General features: G+C 40.7%; 1 protein-coding gene across 1 annotated transcript in view; it reads right to left on the reverse strand.

The window, feature by feature from the left end:
• LOC126480875 (RING finger and SPRY domain-containing protein 1-like) overlaps positions 1-15933 on the reverse strand; it is a 165587-nt gene that overhangs the window by 107111 nt on the left and 42543 nt on the right. The window contains exons 2-5 of the mRNA XM_050104254.1: positions 11240-11405; positions 10250-10435; positions 5959-6025; positions 5715-5855 (exon numbers count right to left, since the gene is read on the reverse strand). Of these exons, the coding sequence (XP_049960211.1) occupies positions 5715-5855; positions 5959-6025; positions 10250-10435; positions 11240-11405 (560 nt within the window). The remainder of the gene's footprint in view (positions 1-5714; positions 5856-5958; positions 6026-10249; positions 10436-11239; positions 11406-15933) is intronic.

Here is a 15933-nt window from a genome sequence, read left to right on the forward strand (position 1 = left end):
ACTGTGCCAGGGAGGAGGAATAAAGAGAATGAGAAAGTGGAGGTGGGCGAGAGCTAGCAATAATGAGACAGAGTACATTGATGTGACAAGTCATGGGGCAGTTGTATGCACATATAAAGATGTTGGCAGTATTGCATACAAGGTATATAAGGGCAGTGAATTGGCAGAGCTGTCATTTGTACTCAGGTGACTCATGTGAAAAGGTTTCTGACATCATTATGGCCACACATCGGGAATTAACAGACTTTGAATTCAGAATGATAGTTGTAGCTAGACATTTTGGAAATCATTTGGAAATTCAATATTCTGAGATCCAGTATCAAGAGTAGGCCAAGAATTACCTCTCACCACGGACAATGCAGCGGCCGATGGCCTTTACTTAATGACAGAGCAGCAGCGGTTTCATAGAGCTGTCAGTGCTAACAGACAAGTAACACTGTGTGAAATAACCACAGAAATGAAAGTGGGATGTAAGACGAATGTGTCCATCATGACTGTGCTGTGAAATTTGGCATTACTGTGCTATGGCAGCAGACAACCAATCTGAGTGCCTTCACTAACAGCATGATATCGCCTACAGTGTGTCTCCTGAGCTCATGACCATATTGCTTGGACCCCAGATGACTGAAAAACTGTGGTCTGGTCAGATGAATCCCAATTTCAATTGGTAAATGCCAATGATGGGGTTCGGATGTGGAGCAGACCTCAGGAAGCCATGGACCAAAGTTGTCAACGAGGTACAGAGCAAGCTGATGGTGGCTTTATAGTGATGTGGGCTATGTTTGCATTGAAGATTGGCTGAAAATGGTCATGTTTAGCTACTTGGAGAGCATTTGCAGCTATTCATGGACTTCATGTTCCCAAATAACAATGGGATGTTTACGGATGTTAAAGAGCTATTTCACTGGGTCACAATTGTTTGGGATTGGTTTGAAGAACATTCTGGACAGTTCGAGAGAACGATTTGGCCACCCAGATTGTCTGACATAAATCCTATCAAACATTTACGGGGCGTAATCGAGAGATCAGTTCGTGCACAAAATCCTGTGCTGACTAAACTTTCTCAACTGTGCAAAGTTATGAGACTGCACGGCTCAGTATTTCTGAAAGACACTCCCAACAACTTGTTGAGCCCATGCCTTGTTGAGTTGCTGCACTATGATGTGCAAAAGGAAGTCTGACACAATATTAGGAAGAATCCCATAACCTTTGTCATCTCAGTGTACATGACAATGACAACAAGGAAGAGAGAGGCAGTGACACTGAGAAAAGAGCAGTGTTAGGAAGGAAGGAAGGAAGGAAGGAGATTTTAGCAGCAACAGTGAGAGGAGACTAGTAGTCTGACAGAACGATGAGGACTGTGGGTGTGACAGAGGAGACAATGACAGAGAGACACAAAGAACAACAATGAGTTGGAGTGAGTGAGTCAGTCAGTCAGAAAGCACAACTGGGAGCCGAAGGGTATGAGCGACTTACGGTGATGGCCTAATAGGTGTGACAACGAGTTAGGGGAGTTTGTAGGAGTCTGATGTGAGCTGCATACTAAAAAAAGTGTGAATGTGTTACCATGCCAAACTTTTGGGAACAATTTTTGAAGACGCTGAGGAATGAAGAATGAGGTAGCTGCTACCTCACTTTTCAGTCAAAGTATTTTAAATAAAGAGGAACATATTCAAATCTTTTGTGCTCCGATAGGAGCACTTTTCCACTGGTTATGAACATGTTTGAATCTGGAATCATACCAGTGTGATGCAACTTCTGCACAAAGGCAGATAGAAAGTGTGCCAAGTAAGCAGAGCAGCAGATGACAGAAGTTGTTAAACAGGCCTGCAGGATCACGAAGGCCTAAAAGAAAATAAAGGAGTTTAACTTAACTACAAAAGATGTAACCCAAAACTTTAATCATTTTTTCTAGAAACTGAATTTTTCAAATTGCCGGGAAACATAACTTGAAAAAAGCACATACGATTTTGATGCCGACATTCTAAATTGAATTCTCTATCATCATACATAGCTGTTTTGCAATATTTTCTATGCACATTTTTTGCTCTATTTTATGGGCAAAGAAAAATGACATTTGTTTCAACATGTCACAATTTTGTTAGAACATAATATTTTTTATTTCTCATTCATATAACAAGAGAAAATATATGGGAAATGACTTATTTAAAACTCTTTTGTCACAGGTCCAGCTGGAGGGCTTCAGAGACTCCTGCCGATAACCATTCTGGCTGCAAGGGGTTTTTGCACTTGGTGCACTGGTTACAGAGAATGTTTAATGTGGACACAAAAATGATTCCTTAAAGACAGAAGAGTAACAAACAAAACTGTACCATCAGAATTAGCATTACTTTTTTGGAAAAAAAATCATGAAAATCACCCATTTTTCAAGAATTCAAAGAGGGCTACCCCCTTATGAGTCGATTATGGCACCATTTTAAATATAGCAAATAATTATATGAAATACTAAACTCAAATTTTTGTTGCTCATGCAAGCTGCAACTGGTAACCTGCATCTGGGAGCCTGCACCTTGAACCAAGTTATCTATTTACACACATCACAAAAAGTTTTTCATCACCCCAGTTCACAGAACTCTTGAAGATAAGACGTTGACTGTGGATATTGTATCACAGACACAGTCCCTTTGACTGTTCAGAGAAGTCACTAAACCCGCTCAAAGTCGTAAACAATCACGCATGAGCAGCGCCTATTAGACGCAGGGGGCCCCGACAGCTGATCAGTTGCAGACATTCCACCAGGAAGGAGGTACATGGCTTGTGTTGTCTGTAGTTAAACTATGCCTAGACGGTCAATACCGTGGTTCTATTACGGCCACATTGTTACTTTGTGCCAGAAGGGCTCTCAGCAAGGGAAGTGTCCAAGCGCGTCTGAGTGAACCAAAGCAATTTTGTTCGGACATGGAGGAGATAGAGAGAGACAGGAACTGCCTATGACATGCCTCGCTCAGGCCGGCCAAGGGCTACTACTGCAGTGGATGAGTGCTACCTACGGATTATGGCTCAGAGGAACCCTGAAAGCTACGCCACATTGTTGAGTAATGCTTTTCGCACAGCCACAGAACGTCATCTTATGACTCAAACTGTGCGCAATAGGCTGCACGATGCGCAACTTCACTCCCGATGTCCATGGCGAGGTCCATCTTTGCAACCACGACACCATGCAATGCGGTACAGATGGGCCCAACAACATGCCAAATGGACCACTCAGGATTGGCATCATGTTCTCTTCACCAATGAATGTCAAATATGATTTCAACCAGACAATCGTTGGAGATGTGTTTGAAGGCAACCCGGTCAGGCTGAACGCCTTAGGCACACTTTCCAGCGAATTCAACAAGGTGGAGGTTCGCTGCTGTTTTGGGATGGAATTATGTGGTCATGGAAGGCACCGTAATGGCTGTACGATACATGAATGGCATCCTCCGACTTATAGTGCAACCATATCGGCAGCATACTGGCAGGGCATTAGTCTTCATGGATGACAATTCACACCCCCATCGAGCACATGTTGTGAATGACTTCCTTCAGGATAGCGACATCGCTCGACTGGAGTCGCCAGCATGTTCTCCATACATGAACCCTATTGAACATGCCTGGTATAGATTGAAAAGGGCTGTTTGTGGACGATATAACCCACCAACCACTCTGAGGGATCTACAGCGAATTGCCATTGAAAAGTGGGTCAATCTGCACCAACAGTGCCTTGATGAACTTGTGGATAGTATGCCACGAGGAGTACAGGCATGCATCAACGCAAGGCGATGTGCTAATTGGTATCAGAAGTACCGGTGTGTACAGCAATCTGGACCACCACCTCTGAACGTCTCACTCTAAGGTGGTACAACATGCAATGTGTGGTTTTCATGAGCAATAGAAAGGGCAGGAATGATGTTTATGTTGATTTCAATTCCAGTTTTCTGTACAGGTTCTGGAACTCTCTAAACTGAGGTGATGCAAAACGTTTTTTGATGTATGTAGTAAAATAGATAATTTTTCATGCTGTTAAATAATTAAGACATGCAGTAAAATAAAAACCACAGCTTTCTGTAACCGAATAAAACTTTAATACCAAGGAGAGAGGATGCGTCGAAGTCCAAACAAGCAAGATGCTTTCATAAAAATACAGGTTGTCCCAATCAAACCTCCCTGACTCCAAGGACCCAGGAGAGAAAACCCACAGTAGATACAACAATGAAAAATGAACCACATTGTAGAGGATCTGAATTTATATTCCCAAGTCAGAAGTGCCATGTATCATTGCCAGAGTGCAGCATGGTTGCATGAAGTAAAAGTGGCAAGTCCACGGCACTGCACGCAAGCACTAGTGTGGTTTGCAGAAACAAAATCGCCGATTATTAGGCAAATAAATTACTGTCGTGCGTATGAATGTGATCCACCTGATGTGAAAACAATTAAGGAATGGTATAGAAAGCTTCTGGCAAAAGGAAGTGTTCTGAAGCATTTTGCCGGGGCACGTTACGGAGTTTTAGAAGAGACAGTGGAGGACATCAGACAAATGTTTCTCAGAAGCCCATTTAAGTCCATTCGTCAAGCATCTAGGCAACTTGATGTACCTCGATCAACATTGCATCGTGTAGTTCACCAGCGTCTTCATGTGTGCGCATACAAAGTGCAAATTCTGTAACATATGACGCCGAACGACAAACCACACCAACAACAATTTGCTGCAGATATGCTGCAGTGCATTGATAAGGATGCCAGCTTCTTGGGAAGATGTTTATTCTCAGATGAGGCAACCTTTCATCTATCAGGAAGGGTTAATAGGCATAACGTTCGGATTTGAGGTTCGCAAAATCTGCACGTTGTCATTGAATGTGTTCATGATAGCCCTAAACTAAATGTCTGGTGCAGGCTAATGCACGACAGGATTGTTGGACCATTCTTCTTTGGGGAACAAAGAGTGAATGAGTCAGTGTATATGGACATGTTTATGTACCCTCAGGTACAAGACTTGCAACCCAACTACACTTTTCAACAAGATGGAGCTCAGCCACATTGGTCAACGGCTGTTCGCAAGTTCCCGGATAGGAAATTTCCCAGTCGTTGGATCAGACACAGAGGACACATTGCCTGGCCACCACGTTCAGCCAACATTACGCCGCTTGATTTCTTCATGTGGGGATTCGTAAAGGGCCGCATATATGTGACCAAAGTGGGTGATATTCCTACACTGCGACATCGTATCACTAATGCGATTGCAACAATAACAGAGGAAATGTTAAAAAGAACTGAGCAAGAAATAGAATATAGACTCGATATTCTTTGTGCTACAAATGGTTCACATGTAGAGGTGTACTGATGATAAATAAATTCTTTGAGATGATCTACAATGTGGCGCATTTTTCATTGTCATATCTACTGTGGGGTATTTTTTTTTTTTTTTTTTCCTGGGTCTTTGAAATCAGGGAGGTTTGAGTGGGACACCCTGTATTATATCACACACAAAATCTAATTAGTCACTGCTGAAATGCTTGAAGTCCAACACTAACAAGTTTTCTGCATATACACTTAGGATGGACACATTGGAGGAGCTTACATAATTCTTTCTGCTACATCGCTCCACCTACCATACTTCCAATGATGTTCTCTGGAGAGTACAGCACAAAAGATACTTAAGACTTACTGTCTATGTATAACATGCTATAAGTGACTTTATTAGGTACAAAACTTACAAAGATTGTCTAGACACCACTGAGCACAAAAGCCCACTTGCCTCTTGACAAAGTGCTCACAGCCTACCCAAGTTTCCAAAGAAGTAAGTGGATTTTTAACTTCTGCCTTCAGACGTTTCTTTATAGTCACCTTGTTTTCACCTGTCGGAGATAAATCACATGGTTAAATACTAAAATCAATTTATCAGTTTTCTGTAATAAATTTTACATGGAACATCTTACAACAATCAATTTTTATACTCACTTGTTTGTGCAAACTTCTCCAGTGCAATTAACGAAAATAGTATTACAGAAGGGTTGATATTTTCATTCTGGAAAAAAAAGTGACCGAAATTGACATTTTTCTGCACTTTAATATCTTTTAATGTTTCATTAGGATGACATCTAATTAATTCCTTCCCTCAAGAAAAAATCTCAGAGAGAGAGAGAGAGAGAGAGAGAGATAGAGAGAGAGAGAGAGAGAGAGAGAGAGGTGGGGGCCAGGCAAAAAGTGCTCCATAACTTTACTCCAATGACAGCCATACGATAGTTAAAGAAAAGAAAAAAAAATTGGATTGTGAGCCAGAAGTCACACACACAGATTATACTACCTTTGTGAAATGTTCAATAGTTTAATTTGAAAGGTGAACTTATATAACACCATAGTGAAGTTATACAACACCATAGTGAAATTACCATCTAATTCAACGTATTTATTTCTATCCTGTTTCTTGGTAATATGCTTCATGTGTGTGACCAATGCAAATTACAGTACAACCATGCAAGCATATTGGTAAATCATTCCTTTGAATTCAAAGGTAGACCAACACCTTCCTTGCAGATAAACCGTAACTGATAACATAATTTTTTCTTTTTCTTTTGAGAAAAGCAATTTCAAAATGTGGTGTATAGACCTCCTTAGTGTCACAATGATGCAGCTGACTAGTGATACCTTATTCCAGAGGAGCATTCCCTCCATAATATGAGCAATGTAGTTACTCACTGCACGTATCCATTCACACAGCCTTACGTTCAGAATTAAACAGGATGATACAAACAAAAGCCACAGGTTGCTCAGGTTTGATTAAATCTCAGAGGCTGAAACTTTAAGCCAATCTTGACACTAAAAATTCTATGAACCACGTAAAAACTAACATCTTCACCATATGCTTGCCTTATCCACATATTTTCTGAGAATGAATGCAGATCCTCCTTACCCCTACCACCCAGCCGTGTCTTTCATCATGCACTGCTGCTCGCAGTGTGGCCTCAGCAGCCAGACTGTGGCCGTGTGTGTGTGTGTGTGTGTGTGTGTGTGTGTGTGTGTGTGTGTGTGGTGTGTACATGCTCTAGCATGCACGCTCAAGTGCGCGCTATCTCCGACGAAGGCCTTGTTGCCCAAAAGCTCATTTTCTGACAGTCTTTTTGTTGTGCCTATCTGTGACTCAGCATCTCTAATATGTGGTGAGTAGCAACCCCAATACTATCATAAAATAAACAGTATAAAGCTGATATTACACCCAATTACTATGTTCTACAAACCATCCACAGCTAATTCATCAGACTGAGTATTTCGTATCACACATTTTAAATAGACAAGCAATGGGTATAACCAATGCTTGATATGTGAAAAAAAAACGAGGTTCGGAACACTGTAACCTTGCAGGGGTGTTTCTGAAATTTAGACTTTTTAAAGCGTTATTTTAATGCTTTTCCTGGGCATTTTAAAAGTGTGAACACAACATCTGTAGTTGTAAAAAATAAAGTTCTATCATATCACATTTCAAAGTTCGTAGTTCTGATTTTTTTTTTCCTCCGAAGTACCGCTATGGGGTATCAGTGCATACCATCACAAATCAAGCACTGGTTGTACCATCCAAAATGGAACTCTTCAAATTATGGACTCAATTTAGTTTTCAGTGATTGAGGGCTCCCGGAAAAACAATAGATGGACTATCTGCCACATTCATAAGCCGATGATAATGATAATATACAGACTTTTTCCTGTTTTACAACCTGCTATTCTTAATAGCACCTCATTTTTTTTTCTGTATATCGGCTGTGATGGTGTCCATACATTTCCTGTATGTGAAAAAACCCTTATGGTTGTAAATGGTTTTGTGCACTGTAATCTAGTACTGTTTCAAACATTTGAATTTCATAGAATTTGTTGCTTGATTGAAGCTAGCAGTTCTCATGAGAAGTTTTCAATTAGAAATAATATTTACAGAATGAGATTTTCACTCTGCAGCGGAGTGTGCGCTGATATGAAACTTCCTGGAAGATAAAAACTGTGTGCCCGACCGAGACTCGAACTCGGGACCTTTGCCTTTCGCAGGCAAGTGCTCTACCATCTGAGCTACCGAAGCACAACTCACGCCCGGTACTCACAGCTTCACTAAAGTTTGGAAGGTAGGAGACGAGGTACTGGCAGAAGTGAAGCTGTGAGTACCGGGCGTGAGTTGTGCTTCGGTAGCTCAGATGGTAGAGCACTTGCCCGCGAAAGGCAAAGGTCCCGAGTTCGAGTCTCGGTCGGGCACACAGTTTTAATCTGCCAGGAAGTTTCATATCAGCGCACACTCCACTGCAGAGTGAAAATCTCATTCTGGAAACATCCTCCAGGCTGTGGCTAAGCCATGTCTTCGCAATATCCTTTCTTTCAGGAGTGCTAGTTCTGCAAGGTTCGCAGGAGAGCTTCTGTAAAGTTTAGAAGGTAGGAGACGAGGTACTGGCAGAAGTGAAGCTGTGAGTACCGGGCGTGAGTCGTGCTTCGGTAGCTCAGATGGTAGAGCACTTGCCCGCGAAAGGCAAAATATTTACAGATTTTATAGTTCCAGCCAGTCCTCTTAAACCTTCCCATGAATAAAAGGGTGACACCTTTTCAAATGTCCTGATGTGCTGCTTTATCACACTTAAGCTATTCTGAGGGCATTTTTAGCAGTAAAATTTCTTGAAGGCTCTCGCAAAACATTGGGGCTCAGCTGTCTTATTACTAGGATCTCGTGAAATGCAATAGAAGTAAGGGTCAGTGCAAAAACAGCTTTGAATGTCTGGGCAAGCCTAAAACAACTTTGGCGTGTTAGGTGTTCCATTCATCTCACTGACATGCTCTTCATCTCAATCTTGAGGAAATGTTTTTAGGTTTGTAATATCCTCACTGTTTGGGTTAAGTTGTAGTGCCCCAACTCCACAACACACTATTGTATCCAACAGTGGTTAAAAGATGACATGCAGAGTTGAAGGCCACTGAAGATAGGTGGTGCTGACATGAACATGGTAGGAGAAGAAGATATATAGCAGAAAATAAATACATCTGCAAGTGAAACAAAACAGTGTGACAAATAGGGGAAAAACTGAGGTGAAAAACAAAGAAAGGCACAGATATATGGACAAAATGTGACAGATAGGTTGGAGTGCCACGACGTTTGGCCTTCTGGGTCCTTAAAATATTTTAATTGTATTCACGTGAGAATAATTGATTACAGAGTTAGCTTCTTTCATGATTCCAACTACCACTGCACTTTTGAGGTTGACACACAAACTGGCTGAATTCTCATGAGAGGTAACTGTTTCACACACCGTTGAGCAACAAAACCCCTCCCCACAGAGGTAAGAGCTGCTTGTGAATGTAACAGTTGTAGAATGTGATTTTTCTGTGCAGAAGTACGGAAGGGTAGCTACTACAAGTGAAAACAGGAAGCCACAGGACAAAAGATCCATATCGTAGCTTACTGAAACATCCTTATATGGCATACTGTTATTAGTCAAATAATTTTGTAAAATAATATAACTGCTTATAGAACATTTAAGTAATAAATTTAGACACTGAAAAAATTAACTGCTTTGTCTACAATGAACGATTACTTGAAACTGACAATCAAACCTGGTCCAGCATAACAGTGGCTCTGTGTGGAGCACACAGGCTCACACATGTGCACAAACGTGCAAACAAACACAGACACACTGCAGAACTGATGTTTGTAGGTACATTTGTCAACACTGTTCAAATTGGTTTCTCTTGCTCCGCTAATTGAACCACTCTGACCAAGCACATGATAACACAATGACCATCTTGCAAATTTTTTCATTATACATCATGTTGTACCAATTGTGTGACCTGAGGTTGCACGATATAACTAAAAAATTAAAGCATTTCCCTATAATGTTATTCATCTCCAACCTTTCTCCCTTATTTTTTCACTGTTATTTTTTACCTTTATAACTTTTCTATAAAAAGATTACTTATTTATTTGCTTTTTCCAATGATCTTTCTGCATTCTACTTTCCAAGATGTCTGCAGGTAGGAGAGATGTCTATAAAAACCAGAGCAGACAACAAGAATGCAGCAATAAAAAACATTCTCATATATAGCACGTTGATGATCTAATATAGCATGTTGATGATCTATATTTCCACCTGCTCAGAAGTTTTTATGGGGGGGGGGGGGGGTGGGGGGGTGAGAGATCATTATTTACATCTGAAGGTTCCACTGTAAATGAAAATATTGTCCAGCATAATAAAAATTGTAAGAATATTTAGTGCAGCACAAATCTAACCAAATTGGCAATGAGGTAATCCAGAGTGCCAGGTGTTAGTATTGCAATACTCGATGGGCCAGCAAGTTTTTCTGCCAGGCAGCCTAATACAACACACACGTTCCTCTGTTCTGTGGGAGACACTCTCCCTCGGTGTGAAACAGCTGCAGACAGTGAAAGCATGTTTGACAATCGTACCACCGACTCCTGGAACAGAAGATTTTTATTATACAGAAGTGAAACTAGTTTTAAATGCACACAAAAGTAAAGCAAGTAGTTGTAAAATTAATTTACATCTTTAAACATGTTAAGTTAATGTACCACCATTACACTATTAAATTATACATAGACAGAATGAAGTTTCAGTACCTACTCCCGCTCAGGTGGAAAAATTCTTAATACTGTGTGTGTGTGTGTGTGTGTGTGTGTGTGTGTGTGTGTGTGTGTGTGTGTTCAGGGGGGGAGGGGGGGGGGATTTTTCTAGCATATGGGGCTAGAACCCTCAGGCTGGAAAGACAGATTTATTGTGGCAGTGTCTTTCACCAAATTACTTTAATATGGATACTGTTTTAGATTCATAAGATTCACAATAGACAGTTTTATCAAGAATTGCACTTGTAAAAGAGAGAGAAATTATGGAATGTGTTAAAGTACCTTTTAGTTAGTTGAAAGTTAACAGGCATAAGAGCTGTAATTTGTTTATAACTAAGTTCACAAAAATTATTGACCAAGATTACTAACCCTAAGTATAATATTTGCCATAATACAAGTTTACTGAATGAAAGTGGCGGAATGTGACAAGAGACAGTTATGAGAACAGAGGCCAGATAACACGGTGTTACAGACGGGAGTCACAAACACTGCAAAAATACAACCAATTTTGAAAGAAATGTCAAAAACAATCTAAATATAAAAGGACGCCGAGTGCACAGCTGAAAAAACAACAGATACAAAATGGTGCTGTCACCTTTAGCTTGCATCTAGAAGCTTTGATATTACACAGCATTTTACCTTTGTTGGAAGAGGACAGTCATCCAATAACAATGTGATAACAGCTGGTCCAAGAGGATCATTCATGGGAATCACATGCACCATTGAGCTCACCACCTGAATCCAGCCATCCTCTCTATCTGCTATAGAATGCAGTCTCAACATGGCAGGTGGTGGCTCCTGTTCACTGAAAAAGGAAAATTTGAACCACATGATAACACACAGTTGTATAACATACTTTTTGGTGTAAAAACAATCTGCTACATTGCACACATCCATTCTGATGAAGTAAGTGTTACTGATCCATTAAACTTTGGATGTGCACTTTGAAACACCCAATTTCTTCTCCTAATACTTTGGCCATATACTTCTTGTCCATCTTCAGGGTGAACCGACGGGTTGGAGTTACAGCATTCGCTCTGCTCTCCTAAACCCTTAGTGTACACCATAGAAAGCTCTTTACCATTAATGTTTCATTATGCTATATCAGATTTTATTTAATAATGAATCATCTGGCTTTGACTGTTAGAATTTAGTGACAAACATGTTGTTGGGATATGATAGAGATAAAGAACAAGTGAAATACTGCTGCTATCGTGAACATCTTTAGTGTTCTTGGTTACACTGAAGCACCAAAGAACCTGGTATAGGCATGCATATTCAAATACAGAGATATGTGAAGAAGCAGAACACAGCACAGCAGTCGGCAATGCCTATGTACGAGAAAAAGTATCTGGTGCAGTTGTTAGATCTGTTACTGCTGCCACAATGACCAGGTTATTAAGATTTAAGTGAGTTTGAATGTTGTGTTATAAACGGCACAGGAGCACTGGAACACAGCATCTCCAAGGTAACAATATCAGGAATCCGTTAAACCCCAAATCAGTTACATCATTGAGGCCAGAAAAAGATCCTGCATGAACAAGATCAACAACAACTGAAGACAATCATTCTACATGACAGAAGTGCAAACCTTCCACAAATTGCTGCAGATTTCAAAGCTGGGCCATCAGCAAGTATCAGCGAGAAAACCATTCAACGAAACATCATCGATATGGGCTTTCGGAGCCGAAGGCCCACTCGTGTAACCTTGATGACTGCACGACACAAAGCTGTTTGCCTCCCATGGGCCCATCAACACCAACATTGGACTGTTGACGACTGGAAACACGTTGCTCGGTTGGATGTGTCTCGTTTCAAATTGTATCGAGTGGACGGAAGTGGATGGCTATGGAGACAATCTCATGAATCCATGGACCCTGTATGTCAGCTGATGACTGTTCAATCTGGTGGAGGCTCTGTAATGGTGTGGGGCATGTGCAGTTTGAGTGATCGGGGCCACTGATAAGTTTAGATATGACTCCGACAGGTAAAACATACATAAGCATCCTGTCCTATCAACTGCATTCATTCATGTCCATTGTGCAATCCGACGGACTTCGGCAATTCCAGCACGACACTGCGACACTCCACACATCCAGAATTGCCACCGAGTGGCTTAAGGAACACTCTTCTTGAGTTGAAACACTTCCGCTGGCCACCAGACTCCCCAGATGTGAACATTGAGCATATCTGGGATGCCTTGCAACATGCTGTTCAGAAGAGATCTCAATCCCCTCATACTCTTATGGATCTATGGGCAGCCCTGCAGGTTTCATGTATCACTTCCCTACAGCACTACTTCTGACATTAGTTGAGTCCATGCAAAGTCGTGTTGCGGTACTTCTGCATGCTCGTGGTGGCCGTACATGATATTAGGCAGGTGTACCAGTATCTTTGGCCCTTCAGTGTACATTTCTTCTAAACTCTGAAATAAATTAAAATTCTTCTCCTTCCTCCCTCATGCAAATAGGATAGTTTTAAAGGATTTTCTGCTTTAAAATTAGATAGCATAAAACATGGTAGAACTTGGGTAAATATATGTATCTGCACTACAAGCATGATCTTTGGGTAGCAGTACAAAATACTTTTACAGAGGTTCAGTTGTCAAATGTCATATCAAGTGCTCACACTGTGAAAAATCCAAGTGAAGTATTGACATAAATTCAATAAAAATTACTACAGTAAACAATGTGTTTGTATTAACTTCAACCTTAAACACCTAGCTGGCAAAGTTTTCGTTTTCATGAAGCCCTACATCATTTTATAAAGATAATGAGGAAACCTGTTTTCTATGGGTACGACATGAAATGTTGTTGTTGTTGTTGTTGTTGTTGTTGTTGTTGTGGTCTTCAGTCCTGAGACTGGTTTGATGCAGCTCTCCATGCTACTCTATCCTGCGCAAACTACTTCATCTCCCAGTACCTACTGCAACCTACATCCTTCTGAATCTGCTTAGTTTATTCATCTCTTGGTCTCCCTCTACGATTTTTACCCTCCACGCTGCCCTCCAATGCTAAATTTGTGATCCCTTGATGCCTCAGAACATGTCCTACCAACCGATCCCTTCTTCTAGTCAAGTTGTGCCACAAACTTCTCTTCTCCCCAATCCTATTCAATACCTCCTCATTAGTGACGTGATCTACCCACCTTATCTTCAGCATTCTTCTGTAGCACCAGATTTCGAAAGCTTCTATTCTCTTCTTGTCCAAACTAGTTATCGTCCATGTTTCACTTCCATACATGGCTACACTCCATACAAATATTTTCAGAAACGACTTCCTGACACTTAAATCGATACTCGATGTTAACAAATTTCTCTTCTTCAGAAATGATTTCCTTGCCATTGCCAGTCTACATTTTATATCTTCTCTACTTCGACCATCATCAGTTATTTTACTCCCTAAATAGCAAAATTCCTTTACTACTTTAAGTGTCTCATTTCCTAATCTAATTCCCTCAGCATCACCCAATTTAATTTGACTACATTCCATTATCCTTGTTTTGCTTTTGTTGATGTTCATCTTATATCCTCCTTTCAAGACACTGTCCATTCCGTTCAACTGCTCTCCCAAGTCCTTTGCTGTCTCTGACAGAATTACAATGTCATCGGCGAACCTCAAAGTTTTTACTTCTTCTCCATGAATTTTAATACCTACTCCGAATTTTTCTTTTGTTTCCTTTACTGCTTGCTCAATATACAGATTGAATAACATCGGGGACAGGCTACAACCCTGACTCACTCCTTTCCCAACCACTGCTTCCCTTTCATGCCCCTCGACTCTTATAACTGCCATCTGGTTTCTGTACAAATTGTAAATAGCCTTTCGCTCCCTGTATTTTACCCCTGCCACCTTCAGAATTTGAAAGAGAGTATTCCAGTTAACATTCTCAAAAGCTTTGTCTAAGTCTACAAATGCTAGAAACGTAGGTTTGCCTTTTCTTAATCTTTCTTCTAAGATAAGTCGTAAGGTTAGTATTGCCTCACGTGTTCCAACATTTCTACGGAATCCAAACTGATCTTCCCCGAGGTCCGCTTCTACCAGTTTTTCCATTCGTCTGTAAAGAATTCGCATTAGTATTTTGTAGCTGTGAATTATTAAACTGATAGTTCGGTAATTTTCACATCTGTCAGCACCTGCCTTCTTTGGGATTGGAATTATTATATTCTTCTTGAAGTCTGAGGGTATTTCGCTTGTCTCGTACATCTTGCTCACCAGATGGTAGAGTTTTGTCATGACTGGCTCTCCCAAGGCCATCAGTAGTTCTAATGGAATGTTGTCTATTCCCGGGGCCTGGTTTCGACTCAGGTCTTTCAGTGCTCTGTCAAACTCTTCACGCAGTATCTTATCTCCCATTTCGTCTTCATCTACACCCTCTTCCATTTCCATAATATTGTCCTCAAGTACATCGCCCTTGTATAAACCCTCTATATACTCCTTCCACCTTTCTGCCTTCCCTTCTTTGCTTAGAACTGGGTTGCCTTCTGAGCTCTTGATATTCATACAAGTGGTTCTCTTCTCTCCAAAGGTCTCTTTAATTTTCCTGTTGGCAGTATCTATCTTACCCCTAGTGAGACAAGCCTCTACATCCTTACATTTGTCCTCTAGCTATCCCTGCTTAGCCATTTTGCACTTCCTGTCGATCTCATTTTTGAGACGTTTGTATTCCTTTTTGCCTGCTTCATTTACTGCATTTTTATATTTTCTCCTTTCATCAATTAAATTCAATATTTCTTCTGTTACCCAAGGATTTCTATTAGCCCTCGTCTTTTTACCTACTTGATCGCCTGCTGCCTTCACTACTTCATCCCTCAGAGCTACCAATTCTTCTTCTACTGTATTTCTTTCTCCCATTCCTGTCAATTGTTCCCTTATGCTCTCCCTCAAACTCTCTACAACCTCTGGTTCTTTCAGTTTATCCAGATCCCATCTCCTTAAATTCCCAGCTTTTTGCAATTTCTTCAGTTTCAGTCTGCAGTTCATAACCAATAGATTGTGATCAGAATCCACATCTGCCCCTGGAAATGTCTTACAATTTAAAACATGGTTCCTAAATCTCTGTCTTACCATTATATAATCTATCTGATACCTTTTAGTATCTCCAGGATTCTTCCAGGTATACAACCTTCTTTTATGATTCTTGAACCAAGTGTTAGCTATGATTAAGTTAGTGTTAGCTATGATTAAGTTAGTGTTAGCTATGATTAAGTTATGCTCTGTGCAAAATTCTACAAGGCAGCTTCCTCTTTCATTTCTTCCTCCCAATCCATATTCACCTACTATGTTTCCTTCTCTCCCTTTTCCTACTGACGAATTCCAGTCACCCATGACTAT

The sequence above is a fragment of the Schistocerca serialis genome, chromosome 5, assembly GCF_023864345.2.
Source record: "Schistocerca serialis cubense isolate TAMUIC-IGC-003099 chromosome 5, iqSchSeri2.2, whole genome shotgun sequence".
Classification (NCBI taxonomy): domain Eukaryota; kingdom Metazoa; phylum Arthropoda; class Insecta; order Orthoptera; family Acrididae; genus Schistocerca; species Schistocerca serialis.